This window comes from Argopecten irradians, chromosome 8 (genome assembly GCF_041381155.1).
Source record: "Argopecten irradians isolate NY chromosome 8, Ai_NY, whole genome shotgun sequence".
NCBI classification, from domain to species: Eukaryota; Metazoa; Mollusca; class Bivalvia; order Pectinida; family Pectinidae; genus Argopecten; species Argopecten irradians.
In genome coordinates this window covers 5891000-5908080 of record NC_091141.1, presented here as the reverse complement: position 1 = coordinate 5908080, position 17081 = coordinate 5891000, and the positions used below count along the sequence as shown (strand labels likewise).

The following is a 17081-nucleotide window of genomic DNA, read 5'->3' as shown; positions in this document are numbered from 1 at the left end:
AATAACGCCTAACATTATCAGGGAACAATGTAAAATTACATGGATAAGTATTCAGTCATCCTTCTTGATTTTGATGAAAATGGAAAAAAAAATATAAGAAAAATTTAGAAATTTATTGTTTTAATCGTATTACAATTGAACGATGTCTTCAAAGTGATGGATGGTATCTAAAGTAACTCTCAGAAAGCCGCGTCTTTATGAGGGTTTAGCTGAAAAAACTGATGGTAGCAAAAATCGTCATGCTACTGCTTCCCATTTACAAGGGAGATAACCCTTCCAACTCTTGTAGATCATGAGTCTGATTCCTTGGCTACATCTGGCACTAAAAAAACTAATCTGTTAAACGACTATTTCTGTAGCATTACGCGTTAAGATGATAGTGACAAAGAACTTCGAAATTTTCCATTACATTTGTTATTTGATATTAAATGAAAGTGAAATAAAAGATGTGTTAGATACATTAAAACTCGGCAAGGCTTCGAGTCATGATGAAATTAGTCATCATATGTTGAAATATACTTCTAGTACTGTGTGTAAACCTTTTACATTTTTATCTAATTTTTCCCTAACCAAATGTATATATCCAGATGTATGGAAAATTGCAAACGTTATGCCATTATACAAGAAAAATGATAGATACTCTCCATCTAACTATATACCAATATCTCTTAAAATTATCAACAGCAGGGAAGTATATGAGAGAGTTACATTTAAACATATGCATATTTTTTTTGTTGGAAAACTTTCTGTTTTGTCAATATCAGTCAGGATTCATGCCTGGTCATTCCACAGTATTTCAACTAATTGAATTGTATCATAAGATTTGCATGTCACTCGAAGAAAGAAAACATACCTGTTTAATATTCTGCGATATCTCTAAAGCTTTTGATCGTGTATGGCATCGAGGACTACTTGTAAAATTAAGGGGATATGTTTTTTTGCGTATCTTTTTGAAATGGCTTGAAAATTATCTTGAAAATCGTAAACAGAAAGTTTTTGTTAACAACTCTTCTTCTTATTTAGGTACTATTGAAGCAGGAGTGCCTCAAGGCTCGATTCTGGGACCTTTATTATTTCTGATTTATATAAATGATGTTACAGACACTTTAGAATCAGTTTCACGACTCTTTGCTGATGATACATCTCTCCTTTCTTCTTCATATTCTTGTCAAGATATTGAACAATGAACGTTTGGGCTAAAACCTGGCTAGTGACATTTAATCCTGACAAAAATGAAATGGTTTTTATTACTAGTTCAGAAGAAATTGACGAAGACTTTGATATTGTATTTGATGGTAAATTCTTAAACTTTACGGACAAACATAGACACCTTGGGGTAACAATTAGTTCAAATGCTAAATGGGGGATCACGTGACCTCTATATATCATTCTGCCATGAAAAAATTAACATGTTAAAGGGACAATTCACTCAGGCTAATTCTTTTACATAACCAAGAAGCAAAATATGGCATAAATGTATTGTTCTACATTTCTTATGAAACATATAACATAAGATATTGACAAATTCCACGTCATTATTTAGTATTTTGATTGATACCGTTGTAATTACAAATCGTTGATCAATACGATTAAGCAGGTACAATATGTACGCTGTACCCATACCCGAGCCAAAGTCACGCACGTTAAACAAATGAACTACATAACCACTGTGGAGGTGATATAATGATTTTTTAGGCAAAACAATTCACCTAATAAGGTAAATACACTTCTGTCAGAGCGATTTGAGCAGTTCTAGACAAAAGTAGCATTACTCTACGAGCAAGGGACTGGGTTCGGCATACAAGATATTCGACCACAATGTGTAATGGCGGACAGCGAGTGAGTTTGAACATTTCACACTCATTTCACCACCATGGGATTTTCTGACATATCACAGTAAAACCGACTGATCTAATTTCCATTAGAACTGGGGGTTTTCCGATATATATACAAATTTTAATGTTCTCGTAGAATGAATTGTCCCTTAAATTTATTTTAAAAACGGAAGCTCTACTCCGTATTTACAAATCTGTTATTTTACCCATTTTAGAACATGCATGTGAGCTTTGGGATGGTTGTATGGTATCAGATTCTACAAAATTAGAATTAGCTCAACGTGAAGCGGCAAGAATTGTTACTGGTTTACCTTCATACGTAACTGTTTCAGCTTTATATTCGAAACGGGCCTTGAGACACTTTCTGATAGACGCAAAAGAAGAAAACTTTGTTTAGTCTACAAAATCGAAAATAATTTAGCACCAAACTATCTCCATTCACGTCTTCCTCCAAAAGTCGGCGATACTAATAACTATGCTTTAAGGACTAACAGTAATTATAGAATTCCTCTTTACAGACTTTCTCTAACTAAATCTTCTTTTATACCTTCCTCTCTTCATATGTGGAAAGACTTGGATGAAGCCACTAGATAATCACCTTCATTAGCTACTTTTAAAAAATATATATCACAAAATTCTCAGCCTATTACAACTTTGGTGACAGAAATACAAATATTGTACTTTCGATTTATTCCGTGTAAACCTAATCAATAGTCCAAATTGTATCTGTGGTCATAAGTGTGAGAGTGCCTATCATTATTTCTTCCAGTGTGATACGTATGTGAATGGCAGAATTATTTTACTAGATAACTTAAGAAACTTGAATGTTGAAGTAAATTTGAAAGTTTTACTATGTGGCAGCGAGCTATATGCTGATCATATAAACCAAAGTATTTTCAGACACGTGCATCAATTTATAAAGTCCAGCAAAAGATTTTGATTTTATAAAAATGTAAACTTTGTATTTAATGTTATTAATATTGTCTAGGTTTATTGTCTCTTGTCTCGTCTTTGTATGATAGGAGAAGGATTTTTTTAAGTTGTTATAACTTTTGCCTTATCCCTTTGTCTTGTGTTTTGACAATAAAATATGTTTAAACTTAGATAACTGTGTTGTCCATAGCATTTGTCTTTTCGTATGTTCATTATCTTTCTTTTCTATATGTCTTAATGTTTTTACAAGCGGTTTCGCATTTTTTTGAGCAGATAAGTAGTGATCTCTTTGGTTACAAACCAGTAAATATAACTATTAGTGTTGTGACTGAAACTTTATGATAATATCTGACACATCTGTAGAACACGTACAATTTGTATCCTTTTTTCAGTTGGGTCATTTCATAGACATTTAAAAAGAGACTGAAACAAAGCGTGTCTCGCCTCAAAAACATAGAGTGGGTTGATTTAAAGTCGGAGACATTTATAACCTGCGTCAATGTGTCACCGTACTTACCCGCATTTCACCGAGTCAATAACAGTTTTTCTTTCTTTTTTCGATGTTACATCTATACATCACATCCATTAAAGATGCTCCACCGCTGACAAATGGCATTTTTTCACTATCAAAAACAGGAGCAGACGATTTAGTATTTTTCTTCAGTTACAAAAGTTACTTACTTTCCACCATTAACACCATTGAAAAGTTTGAGCTTCTTATTTTACTTCAAGTTAAAAATATGAAAAAATAATTAATTGCATCCCGAAAAAATTCCGTGTCACTATATCCTATATGAAACGAAGTACTGATTGCGCATGCACCAAAGGCGAAATAAATTATTTTATATTATTTTTTGTGTTAATTAGATATATATATATACACGATTAAACACCAATTATTGTTCAAATGATGAATATCATTTATGCTCTGTCGGCGTTGGAGTATCTTTGACATTTGTTCTGGTCAAGATGACCCGACTTTCTACGGTTGTTCAAGCTATCTTCATGATTTTCTATTGTGGTAGAGTGATGAAGATAATAAAAATGTGTCGATATTTCATCACTTTATCAACTTTTCTTTTTCCTATTGCATGAAATCGTTTTTCATGGAATTTCGCTGTGGCCACCTGATTCTTGCTTGAATTTGTGACCGTGACCTTTATTTCACATAGATTTGTATGCTGGTGCCAACGACAGAATAGAGAGCGCTGACTCTTTCTGGACACATGGTTCGCTTTCCTTTTACTTTTTAATGAGCTACCATATATCTCTACACTTTTTTGTATTTGTCTGATTATTTTTCCTAAATAAGCATCCATCAAACCGTTTGATCTCTACATTTCTAGGGCGCGTTTCATGACGACAATGAAGGTCTGTGGTCCTCGTATCCTTTGTGATTTATTTATTTTTTCATTTGAAACAATTTTTATTTGCATTTAAAAGGACAGATTGCAAAAGAGATCACTTTCTCACTCATTTTCTAAGTTGAAAAAGATATTTGTGCTTTCTGGTAAAGATATATTTAAATGCAGAGTACAACTTTGTTGTTTTATTAGTTTCTTATTATCTTTCATAACACTTCCCGGTATAATGTTCACAGTAATAATAACACCAATATTACAGTGGTTAGTATTTACATTGAATCTGTTAGTTCTAAGTAACTTTATACTATTTATCTAACTCAGATACTAATAATCCTTGATGAGTTTGTTGAATAAAAACCAACAAAGCATTACATGGATCTTAAAGTTAAGGTATGGCAACAAATTGTCCTTATGTTACATTTTCTAGTCGCTTTCTCTATACAAACTAACGTAGCTAAATCGATTTTCAGCAATGGCATCAATATAGACAGACCATAGGTACCATGATAATGATAATATCAAGATATTATAATTCTTAAGTGGTTATTACATTGCTGAATATACACTTTGAGCTATGGAGTTGTAGTTTTATTGTTGAATGGATTTCTAAATTACACCTTTCATAATAAAATATTTTCATAAGAATTTCTTCAAACCAATACATTGCTCTTAAGTACTTCTTCTTACAGTTAAATGCAATTCATGTCATTACACTATAAGTGATGTTTGTAAATCAATCTTTCTAAACACTCTCTTAGACAAGGTGAACTGGAAATTCTTCCTAATTCCTGATATTCTTTTATGAGATTTCAAGTATAACTGCTGTGTTTTGTTAGTATTTATTTTTCTTTAACATTCGTTCAGAATTAACATTTCTAATCTTAATGCATTTGATTTCTTCTCTCTTTAATGAATCAGTCCATGCTGAGTGATTATCGCTTCTCTTCCTCGAAATATGGGCACAATCGCACCACATGTTATTCATCACACAGCGGTAAACAGAGGAGGAAATCTTAAACATTTACAACAGAATCCGCGTCACAGCATCTTGGTGAGTCTGTTGAAAAATCATTTCACGAGTTTATTTATGTGGTATATTAGCAAATTTCATTCAATTTTGATGCAGTACTACATTTCGTAATGAGTTTTCATTCTTTTGGGATCGATATGTATTTTAGTTTGTATTCGTTTCAATTGATCAATGCCTTTGTTGCAATGTTACACACATACATATAGGCACAATGGTGGTGTGATATCTAAATAATATCGATTTGAAACTATAAAGACCTTAAGACATTACCTACAGATTTCTAACTGATAACGGAATAAGTATGGACTTTATCATACTGTACTGTATGCTAAACGAAATCAGGTTTTACAAAATTTGCATTTTAATTACTAAAATATATCTGGTATTACTCTCATTATCGTCGGTTGCTTGATTAGGGTTAACGTCCCATTAACAGGTAAGTTTCATTTAAGAACGGGCAACCCTGTATGTGTTGTGTTTGTGAATGTCCATGTTTAGGGAGGCAGCGGTATATTCGTATTGTCTCCTAATTAGTGTGACTTTATAGCTAACTCACTTATTCAAGCAGACCACCAAATATACCTATCAGCAAACCCAGTCAGTCTTCACACGTCCTTGAGCATTGGGAGTGGGACGACTGGTCCGCCCTTTGTCAGTATAATGTGACTGGTGGGGAGCCCGGTATGTTGAAGACAATGAACAAAAGTACTTAGACACACCATAGCATTAGGCTAAAAAAAGTCTGTTTAGGGTTACATTGGCAAAACTAAATAGGCTCTGATCCTTTGTATCATTCAAAGAATTCTACATGTGTGATGGGCTAGGTATTTTTTCATGAGAAGAATTACATACACTAGAGCTAGATATTACAATACAGTATCAACCATTCGAATCTAGGACGATACAATTGCATAAATCAACATCCCTGCTTCCTTTTCTTATGTTAATCAATACCCCTGCTTTCTTTTCTTATGTTAACATGTCTAGTTGATTCTGTTATGAAATTTTGATCACAATTACACTACCAACACAGAAAAAATTATTTCAATAGATATATCTTGAAAAAAATCAGTTGATGGAAATATTTTATAATTTTTTCTACTTGGTCAAGCTCTAAATAGTGAATTTAAGAGCAATATAAATGATACATGTAAGCAGTAAGAACCAACATCAAATTATCCTCTCAAGGTCGTCCTAGATATTCCATGGGTTGCTGTCACTGTCTTCATGTCCACCCCGGACTTCCTAATATCAAAACTGAAGGTTCTGTGTGCGAGGTCAGGTGATATTGTAGTTTTGTCTTTTGATATAAAAAGAACAGAATACCTGTACATTGTATGACTTTAAAGTTGGGTGTCGCTCTCTGTAATCTTCAAAGAAAGTCTATGTAGGCTTGTGATTGGTCAGTTTATTTCTCATGAAATGCCTTTAGTTTTACTATGACATAGTCCAGTGGTGGATTTCACGATAGTGATAATAACCCTTGAGATACCGAGGATGCATCGAGAGAGATATTGGCTATTTGAGAAAGGCCAGCGATTAATAATCTTAAAACACTTTATACTTTTTCATCATGTACAATTTGATACTGATTTTGGACTGAAGAAGGCCCTATAGTTGCTGAATATATATTCCATAGAAATGATTTTTTATTTTACTTTAGATTTATTTTGGCCTTTTTATTTCGGATTATTAATATGCTAGTTTTATACCGTTTTTACCTCATTATGATACTGGTAGACATTTCTTTAGTGATTTCGTTGTCGCCGCTATTGACAATGTGGATTAAAAATAGACCTCAACGACACATTCTCTAGACGATGTGTGAAAGATGTTTAGACCCTACTACCCACATATTTCAATCCATTTAATCGATTCTTAAATTAAAAATTACTACAGACGGCCATAGAAGAAATAACTAGATATACGTTTTTTGCAAAACATTTTATACAATACGATAACAAATGATTAATTCAGCAATGTTTGACATACATATATATTTATGGAAGAACAATAGTGTGCAAATGCAGTTTGATAAAAATATTTATCATTAAATTGATAAATATTGTAAAAATATTTGTGTATAACAAAAAAATGCATTTGCACGAACGTTGGTGACCCTATGACTGCACAGGAACAATCGTTGGAGTCTCATCGTTGAAGGTATGGTTTTGATTTCCAACTTTGTCGCCTATTGAATCTGAGTTTTTATCATTTTTGGGTACATTAACAAAACCAGTTGTTTCTCTTGAAAAGCCATTTGTCTTTGGTTCTTTACTGTTTGTTTGTTTAGAGTTAGTAGATGATGCGGACGGCGATTTACTGGAATTCGGATTCGACTTATTTTTATTGGGTGATGCGGATGGCGGTTTACTAGAGTTCGGAGTCGACTTATTATTTTCTGAGTGAACTGACGTTGTGGAAGATGCTGAACTAAGAACACTTTCAACCTCTTTAACATAGTCTTGAACTTTTCCGTAAAATTTAAAACGCTCACCATGACATTTTCCAAGCTTTCGAAGTCGACTTAAAGCGAACATTCTCCTTCTAGTAATAGAATCAACCCATTTGTCAAACTTGGCTTTGTCTTTCTGAAGTTCGCCTCGTTTTTGCTCTATCATATATTCAAATGCCTTTTTCTCCTCTTCCGTAATCAGTAAATCCGGGTCATACATATCCAGATCGTCATCATTGACTGGTTCAAGATCAGCAATACTGTTTGTTTTCGACACATCGTTTGACTTCCCTGATACAGATTTATTTTCTATCACATTTCCAACTAAAGTTGGTTTGGTTTCGTTGTTTTTCTCCTCAGCAAAAGAATTGTCCTGATCGTTTCCGTTTTTCTGTGAATGTACTTCCGGTTCCGTTGTTTGTTTGTTCTCATCATTGTTTACAGTCTTCACATTGCCGTTGGTGTCTTTTGGTGATTTGAAGGTCTTCTCTTCATTACTTGTCTCATTTGTTGATTCTGTTGTTACGTTTGCAATTATTCTGGCATTTGTTGTATTGTCTTTCGATTCGTTCGTACTTTCAACAGTTATAGTTGCTTCTTTTCTCGGACTAGTAATCCATGGTTCCGTTACAGATTTGTTTCTGGACAAACTTTCACCACCTGTTGACGCCATTTCCTCAATCGAAATCCAACCAAGGATAAGAATTCTTCCCGTGCTATTCAATCAACGCCTTTCTGCAAAGAGACATAATCTGAATTAATATTTGTCATATTACAAAGCACACCTTTCATAAGTTCCTATAATTCACAGCAATCAGTCCCCGCGGAGAACTAAATGGTTTTCCTATAACATGCAATGTTCCGTATAACGAAAAATATCTGATTTTGGACCTGCAATCACGTTCAATCTCATTTACCCGGGATTACAGTAGCGGAGATCCCTGCGGGGATTTCCTAGTCATTAGCAGGCTTTTAGCTCCTTGTTAGTCTGATTTCATGTTAAATGAAACTAAAACGTTTAGCTCAACTTTTTAAAAAGAAATGACTCAAATATTTTGCTATTTGATGCCAAATTCCATATCCTTGCCTCATCTTATTTTATTTTTCATTCACGCTCTCCACAACATGTTTCATAAAACAAATCCAAAATCATTTTTGGTAATGTGCAAAGCTTACCAGTGTTGCTGAGACACACAACTAACACAACATATATAAGCTAGAATCACGCTAGCATCTCATCAAAGCCATTTCCCACAAACATTTATTAAGTGCGAATCTTGAGTAAACAAAATGCTTCTGATCGGAGGGTTGTCACGTATGTATGAATTCCCTAGCGTAATTGTTCATCGAGAAAATGATTCATTAACTTCCACCATGCTGTGTTTGCTGAGGCGAGGACCGCCGATTTATTGTCTTTCGTGGTATGTTATTACATGTGCTTTTTATGATTTTCACACTGTATGGAACAAGCAATTAATGATTTTTACAGTTGGTTGAATACATAATCCGGCCATATATTTATTTACCAACGTTTGCTAACTTAATTCCTTAGTTACATAAATTTCTCAACAACAACTTTTCAAAAATTAAGGAAAAAATCTTAAGTTAACTAACCTTCCTCAAGTTTTGTCATGCATTTCTATGGAATATTGTCAATAAGAAGTATATCAAGGTTAATAGATACACATTTTTTTTTGTTTCTATACTAAATCTGACATTCTGATTGGTCGATTTTTTTTCTTCGTACCTCTATGAAAACATAATAATAAAAAAGATAAGAAAATGCCGCGAAAACTCAACGCAATTTGCAATTTGCATACAACCCGACTCAAAAAAAAAAAAAAAAAAAAAAAAAAAAAAAGAATAACCAACTATATTTCAAGATGAAAGTGTCCAACCCTAACCATTTAACAGAAATGTCTTAGATTTAACATCTAAATACGTGTAAGGTTACATCAGTGTCATTTTTATATCGGTTGGCCTATACAGCCATAGCTGCAATATTGTAGCTCAAAAGACTTTTAGACAGAAAATGGTGTCGTCTTTAGAGCTACAATTGTTGCTTATTACTGCTAATGGAGCAAAGTAATGATTATACAAACCATTATAAAACGTTTCTTTGCATTCTATCGTACTTTTTTGATATCGCTTACCTACTAGGGAATAAAACTGAACTATATAAAATATCAAATTCTCATTGATCATTTTTTTTAACATAATACATGTGAAGGTCTTTCTGAAGGGAATTTATACGGCAAGTCCACAAGTTGTGAATTTGACATCTTGTGAGCGGTACGGTATATATTAAGAATGGTAGTTATGTTTGTTTTAGACAAAAATAATATGTTAATGCATGTATACGCTTAAAATAATTGGAAATCTACAAAAAGTATAGAAAACTGTGCCCGAGTGATTTTCGGAGGCAGTGCTCCACTACGACGCATAGGGACCGATTTGTACCCGGCCGAAAGGTATAGTAGGCCGGGTACGTATATTCGTTATAATACAGCCCTAGCCTCTTAGACTAATTGCGTTGGCGTCTTCTATGTTTATCTGAACTAAGACTCAATTCCATCTCACTTATTGGCTACAACAGTCCTTTTTAAACAACAAATAGTATACCCGACCGTCCTAGACTATTCTTACACGGCGATACATTCGCCCAACTGTTTCGAAACCATCATTCCGGAAATTTGACATCGTTATCCACTTCGGAGACTACAGTAAGCACATAACGCTCATTGTTGTTTATTCATTAAGATGTTTGTTTCGAAGGAAATAGATGCCTAGAGAGAAATGTCCCATTGAAATAAAGTTCTGTCTGCTATTTGATATGCTTGTATTTTATCGATAAAAACATAAGCTTTGCATATATATAATGTACACGTATATAGGGCATGCAGAAATGTGTCAATGATAGGTAGGACATGTATGTCTAGCAATCATTGTTAAAGTTAAGCAAATTGACATTATTTTGATTTAGAAATACGGTACTTTCTATTCATAAAATGATTTTGTATAATCCTGCGACATAAGCATAATCATTATCTGATTATGTATGCACGCGATTTCAATTTTAGAAATTAGTAACATCCATGATATGTTTGGCAGTAATAAGGGAATGAGTAAACATGCTCTTCTCAGTTCGTCCTTGTTAAAACGAATTAAAGGAATACCAAACAAGGTATGTCTGCTGATATAACGTCAATATATTCAACATTATTTTTACACTAGGCATATAAGATGTCTTTTATTCAAAGAAGACATTATATGTACAATACACATGTTAATCATGATATCCACATTTGTAAAGCTTCCTGATGGTATTATTCATACAAAATAAACAATGTCATTTATGTAAACATGAAAGTAATAATTATGTGTTCATACATAGATGAGAGAGGAAATTTAATTCAGATCTATTCAATACAGAAATGAATTGGATTTGAATGAAAAGCATACGTACTCCTTTTGGATTATAAATGTAAAGTTTGAATTAGGTGAGAAAATTAAACTTCTTCGCACTACTATTCCATACAAAACTTTTCGTATTAATTTCAGACTGTTAAAAAGGACATGAACAAGAAGAAAATTTTCACGTCATGAGTTAAAAATAGATTACATACAGTACTACAAAGAAAAGTCTGAACACATAGTTATACCGTGTATAAGACGGTGATTTTGAACTTCAAAAAACGTTGGAATTTCCATTAATAGATCGTATCATTATAAACTTTATGTTGAAAATAGCTAAACGATTCTTTGTCGTAAAATAGATTCTTTCGTTCGCAAACGCTAGTTAGTTTATTGATGTTAAAACAACCTGATGAACAATTAATTAAAAATATCAAATATTGCAAAATAGCACGATGAAACATCATTGTACCTAGCTATTTTGGGACGCTTTTACATTTTTGTGCATATTCTTTGATTTACAAACCCAACATTTAGAAAGCTAAGAGATGTATGAAATATTTTTTCAAGTGCAACATATACACTATTAAAGTATTTCTAGTTCAAATTGAAATAAGAAATATTTTACCTATGATTATGATGTGACATAAGACATCTACAGAGTGAAACAATAACTTAAACTACCACGATTTTCTATATCCATGATACATTTACTTTTTCAATTTGGGGTTCCAAATGAGCAATTTCAGCAAAATACAATCTGAAAACATTTGGCTAGAAAGTTGTTTTCCCCCCTGTGTGGTCTATATAGATAGATTTGACTGTACATTTCATTAGTTGTGACAATATTAAAACTACAATGAAACTCTGACTGTGGCTACATTATACCCTTATTGTTACCACGAGGAGGTGACTGTGGCTACATTAAGCCACATTATATACCTACCTTATTGTTACCACGAGGAGGTTGCTACCTGTAGACTACCTGTGTATGTCAATAAACGTTCCTGGTAAACAAGTAAGTTGACATCAAACACAATACATAAAGGACAACGCACCAACAGATATGTACACAGTTCTAAATCTCTACCTGCACGGTCAGTTTAGAGCCGTCAGATTTTACCTTCTGTTGATGAAGCCTGACTCAAACCATTTACCGTTTCTAAGACAATTAAGATGCAGTAACGTAACAGGTGTGAAGTCCCACTACATCTCCGTTTCTATGGAAACTCACATAGTTTACAGGTCTTACTCATATGATGCATTAAGCTGTGTAGTGAATAAATAGGGACTGCTTACCGGAAAACATAATTTACCGTTTGTTACCCTATATCAAATCACGGGGGTCACGTCCGATGTTGTGTGAAATTGTAAATATTGGATTGCCTGTTAAAACTCCCAATGTAAGTAACATAATAATCCAACCAATGCATTGATTATTATTGACTAATATTTTCATGTAATTTGATTTGGGTTTTTTTCGGAACAAAGACATTTTAATACTTAACCTTTTCTCAAGATTACAATCAGAAGTTTCTTTTTCAACATCTCAAATTCCTCACGAATCAAAAAACAGTATACTGATTGCAGATAGAAAAGTTACTTTTGTAAAGTTTGAATCAACTCTTGTTAATATATTATCGTAAGATACTTCTACTGCTGCCAATAAATTCTCTAAGAATGAAGACTTAGGCAATGCATGGAGACATATGACTACTTATGTTAGATAAATATACATTGTAAAGTATAGAAAATAGCAAAGGTAACCTAAGGTAACTTTCACCCTTGTACGAGCTCTTCAGGTAAGTTTTTTGTAAACTTTGATATATACTGGCTTTATAAGCGTTAGAAGTGAAATTCTTACCTTTTACAACATGGCAGCTGACGCTATCACTCTTCCTTTCGAAAGTCTGTCTACTGAGTATATAACACTTCCTTTTCTACAATTAAATGTCTGACGGTACACAATAACACTGTCATAAATCCCCTTTAAGTGGAATTTCACGTGTTTACCGCTGTTCAGCACGTACATAACGAGAAGCTTAGACGGGGATGGAAATGCCCACTACACTGATTAAACTACTAAAATACATGAATTATTCAGTATTTAAAATTCATTCTGCTCTATCAATGTCCACAGGAGGTCTGTGAGATTGATTGTATATATATAAATCTTTTTACACAAATAATTGATTCCAAACATGATATTGCCTTATTTGAAAACTGACAATACATTTCGATTCGTAGGTTTTACATTCCACCTTGAATAGGTTTTGGTACGAACTTATTTATCATAAAAACTGAACCTAATATATACTGATATAATGCGATTAAATGTCTATACTTATATACAGTGGTATTGCAATCTTGAACCTATGCTATTAAATTCAAAGTAAATTGATGTTGTCTACGATATTAACTTTTCTCTGACGTGATCCACATCATTAATCATAGAAGCATATAAGATATTACCCAATAAGAGAGTTTGTCGCATAAATAGATGTCTTTAAACGATTTGTTTATACTGTATTTGTGCTTTTCTCGAAGTTTTCGTTTGATATTCGTTTATGTGCAACCAAGGTTAGTCACAAAAGTATTATTAATTTTCGGTTTCTAGATAGCTATATCCCTGCATCCCATGTCTCGGTCGATACTCTATCTTAAATGTTATATATTTCTCGCTATAGATATTAATTGAAGGAAAATAACATTAACCATGACTTGACAAAATAACAATAATAAAATCTACGAGTGCCGTACTAAGATCTAGATTTTACAGATATATATTATTTTATGTTCATTTTTTTTAATTAATGGCATTATTAGAATTAAAATCGAAGATTTGAGTGTTGATGATAAAAGAAAGGCTTGGAATTTTAAACGACGTAAGTATTGATGTCAAACCTGGAAACTCTGATGAAATCAAAGTCAAGCCCAATGACGACAGAATGATTAAGGACATCCAATTCGAAAGGCTGCTTTTACTCACAACAATGAAGATAATTTTTGATTAAATAGGGGAAATATTCGAAGGCTACATCGAGGCGAAGAACAGAAAAACAATAACCGTGATACTACTGGCACTGTCCTCGTATTCAGCCACTATGAGGTTGTTGGTCTCTGGAAAAAGAAGCAAGGTCGGCGTATGACGTAGAGAAATACTCTAAACTTGGACTGACCGATTGAAGGATAAACATTTATTATTTAGATTATTAATTCCGTAAGCTTGATTAATCACTGCCTCACCTTGAATCATATCGATGCCTCATAATGCGATTATTGTTATTAAGGGTTTTTTTTACGATAAAAAGGGTTAATGATGCTATCGTCCAGCGTTTTAAAAGGTAAACCTGAAAAATTATCTTTGGGTCATTTGTTCATATTTCTGGTATTTGAATCTTAAAGGTCGGTAAGTAAAAGGAAGGCAACCTAAAAATGTTATTTTTCCGCCTCGAAATAAGATTTACATGGTTGTTACAGGGACTTAGCAACATTAAAGTCGTTGTAAATTAACAAAAAATGATTTCCTCGTTTTTTTGTTCAAATCGTGACAGTTTTGACCCACGTAGATAACTAGTTATGTATACGGTATTCTCTCAACCCCTCAACGTGGATATCTAGCATTGACGTTTGATAAAATATTTATAAAAAGAAAAAGAAAAGTTATAAAAACACTTAACATTCAGTTACCACCCACGGAATCATCTCAAGAATGCTGTCACTTTAGTATGTCTAGTCATGTTTTAAAAGGTCTTGTAAACTGGTTCGCCTGATGTAATCTGGTTTGCATGTTAACATCTAGGTTAAATTTGGTATGGACTATATGCGCTTCTGAAATGATTGTCCATACTCAACTCCTTGTCACTTTTTAATTTTATCTTCATATAACGTCTGTAATAGCTTGGTATGAGTGACATCTTAATAAGTTCAAAGTTCAAATTCAAAGTACATTCAAGTATTGTTTTGACCAATAATAAGGACGAGAACCAATAAGATAATAGTAAGTGTATGATTGATCGTTCACTCTATCTCCTACAGTGGGATGGTTTTCTATTTATCAATACAGTGTACGTAATTAAAAGAAACCACTTACTTTTTCATGTGTTCTCAAAATCTAGACTCAGCCAATCACAAATGACATTATAAAATAAAAAAGTGAAGTCATTGGTGATTGGCTTATGAAAATGATACACATTTCAAGATAAGTCTAGAGTATTACTTTCGTTTTAAATATGTTGTAACTATATATCTGTTCCAGCAGTGAAATTTTCAATCTATAGCACCAGTGCGTGATGAAAATATCATCTGGATAAACATTACTCTTACCTCTTCTACCTTCCACTCCATTAGACATCTTCTCCTCTCCCGAAGCTGGCTGACTCCGCTGTGATGGCATCAGGTTATAGTCCGTAGTATATATATAATACTACAATGCTATCATTGTACCACGTTAGACCGGTTTTTAAAATGGATATTTAAACCCCATAAAGGCGTCCTTCTCAAAGTTACGTTTCCCTCTATAGAAGTGTTGTGACGAATTCATGAGGTTAAGTGATCTTTATATCAAATATAATCTTCGGCCAATATGAGCAGCATTATAACTTTATATTGTGGAATTAGATTTTACAAGATCGTGTTTAGTGGGGCAAAGAACGTCGAATATACCTTTAGAAATGTGGCCTAGTAACCTAATGAGCTTTCCCCTGTCCTCTTTCAATACTTTAAACCTATGTATATTTAATCCAAATAAGCTTGGCACTCTTGTATCAAAATCTCCAGATGTAATTACAAGATTTTATTATAAACCGAATTTGAAAGTTGATATTTTGTCTAGGATGTATCAACACAGCAATCTATCCTACAAAGAAGATAAGAATACAGTGTATTAAAAGTGACAAATATAAGATATATTTCGGTAATATATTTTAGGTAGGCATGCTCATAGTATGATACGTAAGTAGTTATGATTAATATCTCTAATGTAATCTGGGATTTAGGTTAAAAATAGGATGATTATACCTTAACCACATCGAAGGGTATTTTATATTACCACAACACACACATTTATTCCGAATCATCAAATTTATGAACGAATCGCCTAATTGTGTATGTTTACATCAAACGTAAATACTAAATAAAACGAACTAACGCTTTTTAAAATTCAAAATTTATCAAACGAGGTTGAATATGAAACAAAATAAATTAAGAAATAAAAGTAAAAGCTTTCACCTCCAAAATTACGATCGATTTGGATTTTTTGCTGAAATTTTTGTTCTTTAACGTGGACACCTTCTTTTAAATACGTTAAGACTGTTTTTATTGATAATAAGAATTTTTTTCCCGCTTCTATCATAGTCCATTTTCAGCAGTTATGCTAAATTGGTATTTAGTATCAACCAAGGTATCATTTAAAGGCCCACTTCCTATCCGGAGCAATACGTAAAGGTTTCTAAAATTCATAAATAACATAAGAAACTATATATCGATGACCTAAGATTAGGTTATAACATGAAGCTTATGCTTAATACATGCTAACAGTTGGGTTTCATTTCGCTGTTTTGCCTTCTGGCGCAGTGATAATCAACTACCGCGCGGTATTTAGGACGACGGCGTGAAACATAAGACGACCCGCGCTATGAAAATTAACATTTTAGTTAAATGAATTAATTTGTTCAAAAAGTGTTGATAAGTGTAGTATTAACGGTAACTATTGCGACTCTTTAAAATTATCGATCTCGTTTAACATTCCCATTTTCAAAATTAAAATCCATTTCGGAGAGGTAGTGGGCCTTTAAAACTAGAATGAACAAGTGGCGCTGTTTGCTACGCCACTTGAGGCGTAGTATTTAGAATCGTATGCAAATCACGCCATCTTGCAGGATAGCCATGTAGCAAGAACGCTTGAATCAGCATTACCCGCTGAAGTAATATTAAAACGAATTACGGAAACAGACTTGAATCTGTCCGGATTCGGACGCCATCTATCTGATAAAGCATGGCCAAACAGCGCTTACATCCGTTCAGATTTTTTCAGTGTAGAACAAGCATTT

General features: G+C 33.2%; 1 protein-coding gene across 2 annotated transcripts; it reads right to left on the bottom strand.

The window, feature by feature from the left end:
- Positions 1-7108: 7108 nt before the first annotated feature.
- On the bottom strand, positions 7109-15520 carry LOC138329181 (uncharacterized G-patch domain protein DDB_G0278987-like). 2 transcript variants are annotated; one of them, XM_069275982.1, is made up of 2 exons: positions 15358-15520; positions 7109-8352 (listed from the first exon to the last, which is right to left on the bottom strand). In XM_069275982.1, the coding sequence occupies exon 2, from the start codon at positions 8288-8290 to the stop codon at positions 7283-7285; it is 1008 nt and encodes a 335-aa protein (XP_069132083.1). In that variant the 5' UTR covers positions 8291-8352; positions 15358-15520; the 3' UTR covers positions 7109-7282. The 2 variants fall into 2 exon arrangements, with proteins under 2 accessions (XP_069132083.1, XP_069132082.1); XM_069275981.1 differs by lacking the exon at positions 15358-15520 and adding an exon at positions 12896-13109.
- Between the last annotated feature and the right edge of the window lie 1561 nt (positions 15521-17081).